Source organism: Aedes albopictus, chromosome 2 (assembly GCF_035046485.1).
Source record: "Aedes albopictus strain Foshan chromosome 2, AalbF5, whole genome shotgun sequence".
Classification (NCBI taxonomy): Eukaryota; Metazoa; Arthropoda; class Insecta; order Diptera; family Culicidae; genus Aedes; species Aedes albopictus.
Window position 1 is genome coordinate 360,082,341 of NC_085137.1, and position 12,500 is coordinate 360,094,840.

Below are 12,500 nucleotides of genomic sequence, written 5' to 3' on the forward strand. Positions count from 1 at the left end.
GTCAGGGTGCCGAAATTCGTCTTCATTTTCACGTGATTTTCGTGTATTTTTTAGTGATATTGCTGTCGGTAGTGATATAGCTGATACTGAATTTGATGAGTTTGTTCCTGTATATCGATTTGGTGCCTAAACATTGACCAATCGTTTCCTTTGAAATTTACCCTTAAACTAACAACACCCAAATATCCGTGACACCTAGGCCTACTAGGATGTAGAGGTCTCTGGGACTATACCACCTACGAATTTGTGTTTCTTGTTTAATGCTAACATGCTAATGCTAACGTTTTAACTTATGCACTCCTATTTTATGGCATGAAAAGTAGTTTCAATGTGAAGTAAATAACGTGAATAATGAAATAATTTAGTAAGTAAATAGTAATTAAAGTAAAGTAGTAAGTAAGAAAAATAACAAAAAGAGAATAAAAAACAACACTGTAATCAATCATTAATCATTTAATCATTTGTGTGAATACTTTTTATATGTACATTAAGATAATAAGCTCTTGTGAATTGCTTCGAACACATGGGACATGAATGCTGTTTTTCCTTAGTATGTTTTGTCATATGCATTTTAAGTTCGTTACTGAAATGAAACAGAAAATTACTCATAGCCCCTAAGAAAACAACCATCCACCACCCAGCTAACACAAAGTCCTATATGATGTTGAATAGGATGCTAAAGTGGAGGCCATATGCGTACCTGCTTCCATTTAACCGCGTGTAAAGTGTGCGTATATCGCCTCCACTTTTGCATCCTATCCAACAGCATATACGATCGTGTGTTGACTGGGCACTTACTTAAATTTGAACAACATTCCGCAAACCATGCATTCCTTCGTTTTGGTGCTAGAATGGGCGGATTTCAGATGCTGAGTCAAACTTTGCTTCAATGCATATCCCTTGCCGCAAACAGTACAAACATGATCCCGTTCATCGCTGTGCATGATTTTCCTGTGCTTTCTTAGACAATCTGTTCTGTCGAAGCTCTTGTCACACTCCTCACACCGATAGATGGCACTTTTGGTATGCGTATTGATGTGTTTCTTCAAATTGTTTGCATCGGTGTACACCTTGTCGCAGTTAGCGCACGGGAATTGAACTCTGCATTCCTGGTGGGTTTCCACGTGGGCCGCCATGTTGTTCTTGCTGACCATTTTACCACACTGAGTGCAGGCGATGGTCGGGTGTTTCCTCTTGACACTTTGTGGTTTGCTCGACTTTTTATGCAACGGATCCGGCGAATCAAAGCTGGGACTCACTATTTCAAGATTGACTTTGTGCCCATTTTCGAGTATTTCATTTTGACATCGTGTTTTATCCGTACTAACATTATCCGATGTAGTGGAGGAAATTTGAAGTTGGCTGCGAAATAGTGCATTATTTTCCTGGCAAAGGCTTCTAAAAGTACTAAAATCGTCCAAAGTATGTCGACATGACGAACATATAAAGTAGTCTCGTGTAGGATCTGTAAGAATCTAATTCAAAAATTAAAAGTTTGGAAATAAACATTAAAACACACATAAACTTTAAAGATTCAACGATGATCAAAAATGAAATATCTATAATAATGCGGAAAATTTTGATAGAGCTCCAAGCAATTCGCATTTTATTTAAAAGCAATGAATACATCCAGAGAGTTTTCCCAGATTATTTTCCTGAAATTCGAGGGATTTTCCAAAGAAAAATGGAAACAATGTGTTATATACTAAACTACATAATAATTCTAAATTTTCTTTGTCAGGACTCGATCGGTAAAGTATTAGATTTTTACTACGCTTTTAGAACTTGTTTTAGAACCATTTCAATGCAGAAACGGCGAATTAACCTTCTCATCTTACAAAAATTCAGCTCATTACTTCAAATCTAGTGCTTTACCGAACGTGTCCCATTTCAGTGGTCATCTTTTTCTACGAAAATCTAGTTTTTTTTATGGAAATCCTCATAGTTTGGAATTTTATCGCGAGCCACTGAACGGTCTATACTCAGCTTGTACTACACTCGCGAATGCAGCAATTCGTAATCAACATGCTCGGTAACGCTTCACTAAATACTACTCATTCTCTTTCCCGGTTCAATACGAGAGCGCAATCAAGAGAGAGGGTACTCGGCCACGTTAAGGGCGAACGAGAAGGTCGAGGAAACATCCACCATTGCTCTTGAGAAGCATTTACCGTATTTAGAAACATTCCAAGATCAAAGTTTGATGCACTTTTTTGTGTGTTGTAGTATTTTGGTTTCAATGTACTGATAATTAACATTTTATTTCAGCAGGATTCAGTAAATTTATCGCATGATATAAATAATATTGTAAAAATATGGAACTGTGGCGAGCGTATCACTAATATGATGCTTATTTGACGTACGATGTTAATATTATTTTATATTTCAAATTATCAACCGAAGAATATAGTAATTTAACCAAATGCCATCAAGATGTCGAGGAAACCAGGATGAATCGGGCAGACAACTGATTCGAAGAAGTCTAACAATGGTGTGCCTGAACGTTGACCAAGAGTATCGTTTGGAGTTTACCCTTTCACTAACAATATCCAAATTCCCGTGACACCTAGGCCTGAGAGATCGTAGAGCTGTCTACATTTTTCATATGTGTCCAATGGATTACTGCACGAATTTATACTGGCCTGCTTACTCTCACACGAAATTTGACGTTTGAGCGGTGCCGACACCTCTCAAACGTCAATTTTTCTGTGAGAGAAAGCAGGTGAGCATAAATTCGTGCAGTTGACCATAACTAACCATACTTTTCCATCCCTCAGCAGTCGCAAGGACGCTGCCAGGACAGTGCTCGACCATTGGAGGATTACGTCAGTCTTGTCTAAGAGTCAGAGATTAGTCCCAAATCTTTGTGCTTTGGTTCGGACGGGAAGTAAGCAACCCTCACAACAGCGGTCTAGGACTGTACCACCAATGAATTTGTGCAACTCGCTTAATGCTAATGCTAAATCTCTTGAGAAGCATGTGAAATATTTTTAGTTGAAACTTTTACAGAATTTTCAGGTAATATCTGAGATCTTTGTAGCCATTACTCACAGACTTTTTTATAAAATCTGGTACTAAAGAAAGCTATGTTCCTGAACTACTACATGCATCTATTTAGAAGTTTCTAAAAACACCTTAAGCCTTAAGCCTTCCTGAAAGAATCATGACAAAAATCGCTGAAATAAATGTTGGTCGAATCACTCGCAGATTTTTTTTAGGTTTTTAAGTCAAGAAAATTGGTTTTTAGGACATTTTCTTTTCAAGCGAGTTTGGAGTACTTTGGAGTTATTTTGGAGTCCCAGAAACTACGTTCAAAATTTTAAAGAAATCGATTTAGTCTTAGGGGGCGCTCAACGAACTTCCCTAGTAGCACATATCCCAAGTAACAATTCAATAACCATTTTGCTTTCAAGATAATTTAAAACGGTTTTATCATGGCATTAAGCTTGCCGTTTTGATTACAAAGAGCATTTACGGTTGCTAAAACAATAAACTTTAAAGTTTTTCTTCTGGTTATTTTCGAAACCTTTTGAAGACAAATTTAAATGCCAATATCGTTTGGCATTATTAGCAGGTTTAAAACGGTAATCAATTCCTCTATGAAACCCAAGATAAAACCGTTGCTAATAACTGCTATGTTAAAATACATCATAAGACTGTTTTGAATTTACAAAACGCAGCATAAAGCCGTTTAGCTTTATGAAAGTCCCAACGGTATGATCTTCGGCTTCACGAAAAAGATATCATAAAATTCTATGCATTTGTTAAATTGAAAATATATAACCAACTTAAATGATATGCAAATACGTAAAAACAAACACTGCACACTTCTACCAAATTCACTCAACACCCTCATTGTAATCGATTGAGTGGTGGTCGAGCAAAATCTGTATAGCACTATTTTAGCGTTTTGGTGGAATACTTTCATATAAAGGATTCTCCCAGGTCATCGGCTGGCAAAAACCTCTTGACGACAACAAGCTTATTTCCCCATATAACTTAGCTTGCGATGAACAGGACTGCAAAGCTGAACTAGATACAAATCCGGTAGCGCTTGCATCGACTCGCTATCATCGTCCCAATGGTCAGGCTCGGGATCATAAAGTTGCAACAGAATTCAGCTTTAACACGATACATAGCAAACTTACCGAAGAAGCTTCTTTGTAGTGCGGACGTATATCGATGATTCATGATTATTTCCGCGCAGTACAGAGAAAACTGGGATAAATTTATAGGTAATACGATCTGAAAATGGACCAACAAGTGCATAAACAAACGGATCAACAAACCAGCTGTCAAAATTTTATTTGCCTGCTGTTTGGTCATCATAAATTCTGAAAAATAGCCAAGCGGTCTACAAACGGCTTTTATAAGAACATTTTGGCAAGAATACTGTCTTCACAAATGCAATTATAAATGTATACGCACTAATAGATTCTTTTATGGCTGCAAAACAGCAATGTTGATAAATCTGATAGCCGCCATAATTATTTTATTTCATTTCATTCTTATACTTTATTTTTAAGCATTTGTGCACATAGTGTTGCTTGATAATGGAGTGATACCAACTGAAATTTATTTAATGACTAAAATAGCATATTAAAAAGGCAACATGTAAGTGAAATTCATCAAATTATTATTTTGTCCAACATTTCTTACTTTGGTAGGAACCAAAAATAAATCGAAATGAGAGCGATTTTCGAAGGGGCTTTTTATTTTTAGGCCTATTTTAGTATGTTTCGCAGTGAATTTCACGTGGCAATTGAAATTAAAGTACTAGACGATAAATATTTCACCTGAAAAAATATGATGGAGCCATCATGTTTCGAATTTGGTGTTCTCTTTTTTTTTTGTTTTTAAGAATTTATTTAGATTGGATGTAATTCATAAACACAAAAATGTTATGATAAAAGCAATTATTAGTGGAAAAAGCAAGCGCTTAGAAAGCGTGGCATAGAAACGGCATCCATAAATGCCAAATCGCTTTTGTTAAGGTTCTTTCGAAACCTCCTGCAGGGTGGGCCAACTGGCCTGATTTCACTCTTCGTGAGGTTATGGTCGATGAAATAAAGTCGAAAATATCTTGGCCATGGCTTTATGAAAGTCGTTTTATAGCAACCTTGTAGAATTTGATAAAACTTGAAATGTTACTTGGGATGTTTTAGAAAAGTCGATATAACGCCTATATGACCAAATTTGGTCATATAAGAGTCACAAAAACTGATGTAGAACAAGTGTGCTATTGGGGTTGGAGTTTGTATGGAAAAACTTGTCCATATGTATGTAGAAATCTTAAGTTTGCGATTTTTGCCGCTTGGTGGCACTGTAAGCGTCCAATTATCCTTTGGTGTTCTTGTAGGTGGCAAAGTGCAAAGTGATCCGACACCTGTGAATAAAAATATAACCCCCAAAGCGAGGTTAAGCAGCTATGGTAGCTGCAAAAGTGAGAAAAGAAGCACAAGGACAGCCCACGCCTTCTGTATGAACGATCTGAAGCTGATTGCGGAATCAGTGCAGAGGCTTCATCAACTGTTGCAGCTTGTGACGGTACTCAGCAACGACGCGACATCCGGATGGAGTTTGGAATCGACAAATGTCGGTCAGTCCATCTTCCCTGGGGTTAAGTAGGGTATGCCAGCTGTTTCGAACAGAAGTAATGTGGTTGAAGGCGAAGCGTACAAATACCTCGGCTTCATACATGTTTGAGGTATTCGCCATATAGCAATCAAGAAAAAGCTACAGGACAAGTTCTTGCATCGTGTCAACGGTGTTCTGAGGACTTGAGAAGCTCTCTGTCAGCCGGAAACAAGGTGAAAGTGATCAACGCGTTTGCTGTGTTGATCTATAGCTTCGGGTGGTGAACTTGGTGGTGAAGTGGCCTCGAGGCGCTAGAGTGGCGTTGACCAAGCATCGCAAGCTCCATCTAAAGTCGTCCATCGAGAGTCACCCTGCCACGCGCAGTAGGAGGAAGAGGCGTCACCAAAATCCAGGCACTACGTGTCTCCCAAATCCGGCAGTTGCGAGCATGTTTCGTAGAAAGCCAGAACTTTCACGAAATGTACCACATTGTATGTGAAACTGATCATACTTACAGCGTCCTGCATCTGGCGCAGGAAGATTACCAGCTGAACTGCGACATCAGACCGTTGACGTTGGCTGGTGTGAGGTAACCTCTTCTCGGAAACAGATGGTTTCATGGTAGCCATCCAGGACCGGTTAATTGCGACGAAGAACTGTCGCGGGTACATATTCACGAAGACGTGGAGGACCGCTGTGAATCGCAAGTCAGTCCCATCTGTAAAAAGTAGGCATTGAGAAAATAAACTCTGAAGTTGTTAAGTTCATTTTCTATATGAAATTTCAAAAAATACCATGAATTGAACACGTTTGCGATCATCGTGAAACTTTCACAAGTTGTTTCAAACGTGAATACGTAACTGCAAAGACTATAAAGCTGGCTAAGACAGTGTTCAGTTTTACACACAAGTTCGTAATAGGACTGACTTGCGATTACTTTTCATTATGGGACAATCTGACTTGGTGTTGTTTTTCGATATTACCGAACAAACTATATATTTTTATTCATACAGCTGGAGGATCATGCGAAGAAAGATCAAAAACTGCCATTAATTAAGATTTTCCCAAAATGCAGATGGGACTGACTTGCGATTCACGGCAGTGTATGAAGTGCAATTCAGTAGGGGAAACAATCGAGCATGTCGTTGTACGCTGTTCAGTGTTAGCTGGATCAGCCTACCTCGATCGTCACAACGAAGTTTCCAAGATTGTGCACCAACAGCTTGCTTTAAAGCATAACTTGGTCGACAGATGTGTACCCTACAACAAATACCAGCCGGACCCGGTTCCGAAAAATAGTTGCATAAAGCTGTACTGGGATCATTGTGTAAAAAAAATCGAAGGTTGAAAGTGAAGATTGACATTATCATTTTTTCATTCGTGTTTGGCCACATTCATTGTCAGCTGAATGCCTCTCTTTTTTTATCCAATTCTCTGTCACGAATATTTTTTCGCACGTCATAAAATGCCCAATTTCTGCTAACAGACGCACAATCCGACTTAATGAACAAATGGAGCAGTAAGTATTCTAATTAACTACTTAGCACAAGTTTTGAGACGATTGGAAGAATAATCGGGAGTTTTGGTCTAGTTATATTTCTCAGTGACAGAAAAATGAATGAATAAGTGAGAAAATTCATTCACCAAAATGAATTTTATTTTGATCCTTCAGTTGAGAATTTTCAAAATTCACATTGAACTTCACTCATTAAAAATGAAAATTTTAAACTCTGACTGGGATCGCGAGATCATTACGGACGTCCTCATTCGTGCCAACCGGGGCCCGACATTGTGGTTTACGACAAAAGGATGAAGCGAGTAACCCTCATCGACATAGCTGTACTGTCCAATCAACGTTCTCAGCTAAGATAACCAAGTACCACGACCTAGCGGAGGAGTTGAAGCAGATGTGGCACCTGGTTGACGTCCGTATAGTTCCGGTTGTCCTCTCGGCAACTGGAGTTGTCCCTAAATCTCTCCTAAGGTCCCTCCCTAGACAAGCTGAAATTGAAGAAGGACCTGAGCAGCATCCTGAAAGCGGTGATTCTTGGAACCTGTAGTATAGTTAGGCGGTTTCTGAATCATCACAACTGACATCCGAAGCACTCATTAGGATAAGCATAAGGAAACCGGCTAACGAAATCCACAGAGCCTAATCCCCTTTGGCATTTCGATTGCCCGGGGTAGGTGAAAGTTTCCAGCAATTTTTGCTGAGAAGTGCCAAAACTCTATAATAATACTAAGCATAATTATGTATGAATATATAAATTAATCACTGTTTGCCGACAATTGAATTAAAATTGTATTATGAGGTAGGCTTGATTTTAAGTAAATAGAATAATTATCACAAAGCTAAGGAAGGAACTAATAACATTCAAAGCAATTCATAGAAGCGGGTTATTAAATAAAACCTTAGTTACACGTAAATAGAGATCCCAATCAATGCTCACCGCAATGCACAACAGATCTTTGACCATGCTTGTGTATGCTTCGTTTCCATTCAGTATCACCATATCGAACTCTGATTCCAACTTACGTAGGCACAACCTACAGGCTTCCAGCAACAACTTTTCTTGCATTGTAGCTCGTAATGCTATCAAAACTTTAATTTATTAAAGTTTACCGCTTAGGTAGTTGGATGAATAGACTGCAAATGAGAAAAATATGAGTTTCTGTTTTGATTCCAACTTTTAAACCCTTCAGAAAGATTCGATTAACTTATTCTTTGAAGGTAGTTGTGATCGATACACACATACTGTATCTGTACCAGAGAGAGCCTTACAGACATGCATGCAATCTACAAAGCATAAAGCAACACTAACACATAAATTTCCAATCGGTTGATTCATTTGATCTTTATGTATTGAATTCCAATACGATTTGCATTTAGGTATCTTGTTTATAAATTTAGTAATGGAATCTATGAAAGTTTGCCGGTTGTGCCTCAAAGTTCTACACTGGGAAAAAAATCTTCATTCCTTCTATGTGTCCGGGACATGGATTTTTGCAATGGGGGTAAACAAATGTTTTCCATTAGTGCGACTTATACTTTTGATGAGGCACCATACAGCAGCAACTCATACAATTTAGAGCACATACTATTCATGTGCTAATTTGCCTGCGTAATCGGGTATTGGTTGCATATACTTTGGATGTGGTTTGGCACATGGATATTTGCCATTAAGTATGAGGCAATTTTCCTGAGTGTACATGAAAACACCATTTTCATTATTTTGAATGAAAAAGTAGAACTAGGGTAAATGTACCAATAGTGGTGCTATTAGTAGCTCCTTGTAGTAAAATAATTGAATAAAATTGATAATACCACAAAATGAAAAGTCTGAAAACGTTATTCGGTAGTTTTTCACTTAAATTTGCTAGAAAAAATGTAAAAACCATTGTTTATTTCAGTTTTTGCTAATAAATCGCTTGCACCAACTATAGGTACACGGTTCCTATTATGGAGGTAAAATTTAACATTGGTTCCTATAGTGGCGCATCCCATTGAATTCTTATGGGACCCACCACTATAGGAACACTACCACCACTATAGGTGCAAAGGAGCAAAATAATTAAGGAAAATAAATGTTTAAAATAGGTTTTTCGGGAAATCCTGAATACAAAACTGAATTAATGTTATTAATGGGGTATGATGCATCTATTAAAAATATCATTTGCAAGCTTTTTGGTCGAAATAGTGCTAAATTGCCACTACCACCACTATTGGTACTACCTCCACTAAGGGAGCTTTTACCCTAGTTGATCGCATTTTTAACTTTCTACAAATAGAGGTATAATGCTATCACTTTAATGTTTTCTTATTAAACTCACATATTTTCAGATTATTGCCGATAGTTTAGAAGATTACTACCTGTGTAAAAAGTGTCATGAAGTTTTACAAGAATTCAACGAATTCAAAACCAAATGTAATAGGGTATGTGTTCCATCATTAATCTCACGCTCCCATATTCATCCTATTCGAAAACAAGCGATTACGGCACCGATTGATTCCGTTCTTTTTGTTTTCATGGGTGCTCACTTCTAACAAAAAATACAAAATAAAGAAACAAAACAAACAGCGCTTCAATCCTTTGTTTTTCGAAGGATGAAAATGGGAGCCACATGCTTAAGAAGGGAACCAATACCCTATCAATGATTTGGAATTTCGAGCTAGATATCAATTCAAACAGGTAAACGATGTAGCATCAACCAAACAGGATGGCCGCTCCGAAGATCAACCATTGTTGAATGAAACTGGCACCCAATTCGATCGTAGCTCAGATACATTGAGAATTCAACCATCCAATATCAAGATTGACGACACATCAAACAAAATCAGCAAAACCAAACCCACCTATGTCCGCGATCGAAGAAAACTGCCATGCCATGTGTGCGGTAAGCTAGTTTCGAATGCTGCCTATACGGTTCACGTTGCCTTGCACAATGACAATACCGAAAGGTTCACTTGTCCGATTTGCAACCGCTCGTACCGGCAGAACCACAACCTTACGAAGCATCTCAATACCCACACCAAAAAAATTCAATTACCCTGCCAGGTGGAAAACTGTGGAAAGATTTTCGATGTGGCTTCGACACTGAGGAAACATTCTATAATTATGCACTCGAATAAGCGGGACCACGAGTGCAACATTTGCGGTAGGAAATTTGCCATAGCCAGTGGACTGAAGGGTCATATGCGAACCACGCACTGCACCAAGAAGGTTCACGCGTGTTCCGAGTGTGGCAAAATGTTCAAGACACCGTAAGTAGCATACTTAAGGCATTTTTCATAACAATCTTGGTTCGCTACCTTTTACTATTTACTTTTTCAGAGGTGAAGTGAAGCTGCATCAAAAAATTCACACCAAAAGACATCCGTATGATTGCCCGGAATGTGGCCAAGCATTCCCGAAGGCAGCGATTATGAAAGAGCACAGAGCAAGTGTACACAATTTTCCTGATATATCTGTGTTTGAGGAAAGATAGTAAAAGTGCAAGTTTGTTTTCTTATTGTTGCCGTTTTTTTTTGTAATTTGATTGGGCACAAATGCTAAGTATGGATCAGGAGGAGAAATTCAGACCGACGACAGTTCAGCTTCCTCCAGCTGACGAACGAAGACTTCATAAAAACAGTTTCAGCGACTTCACAATTGTACTACTTTGTAGTCGATTATCGTAACCATTTTATTTAAAAACACAGCCACTATGTATACAAATCGAAGTCATGCTGAACGGTTCATCCGTTCGTGAAGTTTGTTGTCTCAAAGGAACTTGAAACTCATTTTTATACATATAGATTTCTCATTGCAATGAGATCAAATCTTATAATTGAGGGGGTTAGAACCAAAGGGGTGTAAGTGACAAAAACTCACTTTCGAGTAAACGAGGTTTAAAATTGTTGATCAATTTTTCATCCTATACTAAATGTATGATTGAAACTTCTGAATACTAAATGTATGAAAGAACCCAATTTTCTCTGATTTATTGTAATTTTTCTAATCATCGTAGAAACATTCTTAAAAAAGTTCCTGAAAGCTTGAAATCTGAAGAATTTTATTATATGCTTAGCTCAAAATAGACAAAAAGGTCACTTACGCCCCTTTGATTGTGGGCCCCTCCATTATTAATTCAACTTGAGGTTCATACTGTTCATGCAGTTGAAAATCTCGATTTCCGCTACACTCAGTGGTGCTCAAACTGAGGCCTGCGGGCCCAATGCAGCCCTCGAAGCTTTAGAATGCGGCCCGCAGAATACTTTTGAAACGTCTTTGACCTCGAGAGCTCGTGCGATCCCAGAAGGGGACCCACCTAGACCCCAAGCTGCTGGTCTGACCGTCGGCAGCTTCCGGAGTGGGCGCGAAATGCCTCTTTTGCTCCCGAGTCCCAGGGCGATGAAAGGGAGAGTTTTCGGATGGTGTGGGAAAGTGGAACATTTACTCACGTTTAAAGCTATCCGATGTATTGCACACAATGAAGCAGACTTGGTGATGGCGTGGGCGTGGCTGGTACGGTACTATCGTTGGCTCTCTCCAGGTGGTTCCTCGATAGCTTCCCAAGTGCTCCGGTGTTTCGGGGATGGAACGAGAGTCAGCCGACGCACTTTTCCGAATGGACAAACGTTGATGGTAGCTGAAGGAAGCTTGACGACTGTATACCATACGAGAAGGTGATTTTATCGGCCGTATCAGTCTAGGTAGCAGCAAAAACGGTTTTGCATCTACATCCATTTAATCCAATACATGGACAACATTCCGTAGAGCTCAATCGGGTCTTCACAAGAAAACGAGCTTCTGTAAGTTATAGGGATGCACAAAACAGGAACAATTATGTAAAACTAAAATTATTTGTAAAATTTTTAGAGTCCTTGGAAAAGGTAAAATAAATTACCGAAACCGTCGGATGTAGATGCAAAACCGTTTTTGCTGCTACCTAGACTGATACGGCCGATAAATCACCTTCTCGTTGATGATAGCGATCGCTCCACCCGCCCACCGATGTTGTGTGTGGGGGGGGAGGTGTCCACACGTATGATAAGCACTGCAATGTCACTTGTGATTATGACCGGACCGACTCTGGGGCGCTATCGAGGGTAACGGGCACCGTACCCGATTATCGAGGGGGGGCACAATCGGCGTCTATCGTGGATAAGTTGGTGATCCCGAACGTTCGTCTCGAGGTGCGTCCTTGCGGTGACGAGCGCTAGAACCAACTGCCGCTCTCGGTCGCGCCGATCGCCGCACCGACCGATCACATTCGCCCGACTCCCGAACATGCCTCGATCGTCCATTCAATCGGTGCTCTCTTTGGCCTTTTTCGCCGCTGAGGATCCGCTGCCCCAGGGCCCATATAGCCGAGGCGGTAAACGCACGGGTATTCAGCATGACCATGCTGAGGGTGACGGGTTCGATTCCCGGTCGGTCCAG

The 12,500-nt window shown here is 39.5% G+C and overlaps 2 protein-coding genes across 2 annotated transcripts; one reads left to right on the plus strand and one right to left on the minus strand.

The window, feature by feature from the left end:
* Positions 1-414: 414 nt before the first annotated feature.
* On the minus strand, positions 415-8,366 carry LOC109403797 (zinc finger protein 16). Its single transcript, XM_019676696.3, has 3 exons — positions 8,028-8,366; positions 799-1,475; positions 415-583 (listed from the first exon to the last, which is right to left on the minus strand). Exons 1-3 carry the CDS (start codon positions 8,154-8,156, stop codon positions 454-456), a joined length of 936 nt encoding a protein of 311 aa, XP_019532241.3. The 5' UTR covers positions 8,157-8,366; the 3' UTR covers positions 415-453.
* Positions 8,367-8,490: 124 nt separating this feature from the next.
* LOC115263127 (zinc finger protein 43) lies at positions 8,491-10,567 on the plus strand. The gene is made up of 4 exons (XM_062848436.1): positions 8,491-8,505; positions 9,419-9,503; positions 9,712-10,339; positions 10,410-10,567. The coding sequence occupies exons 1-4, from the start codon at positions 8,491-8,493 to the stop codon at positions 10,561-10,563; spliced, it is 882 nt and encodes a 293-aa protein (XP_062704420.1). The 3' UTR covers positions 10,564-10,567.
* The last annotated feature ends 1,933 nt before the right edge of the window (positions 10,568-12,500 follow it).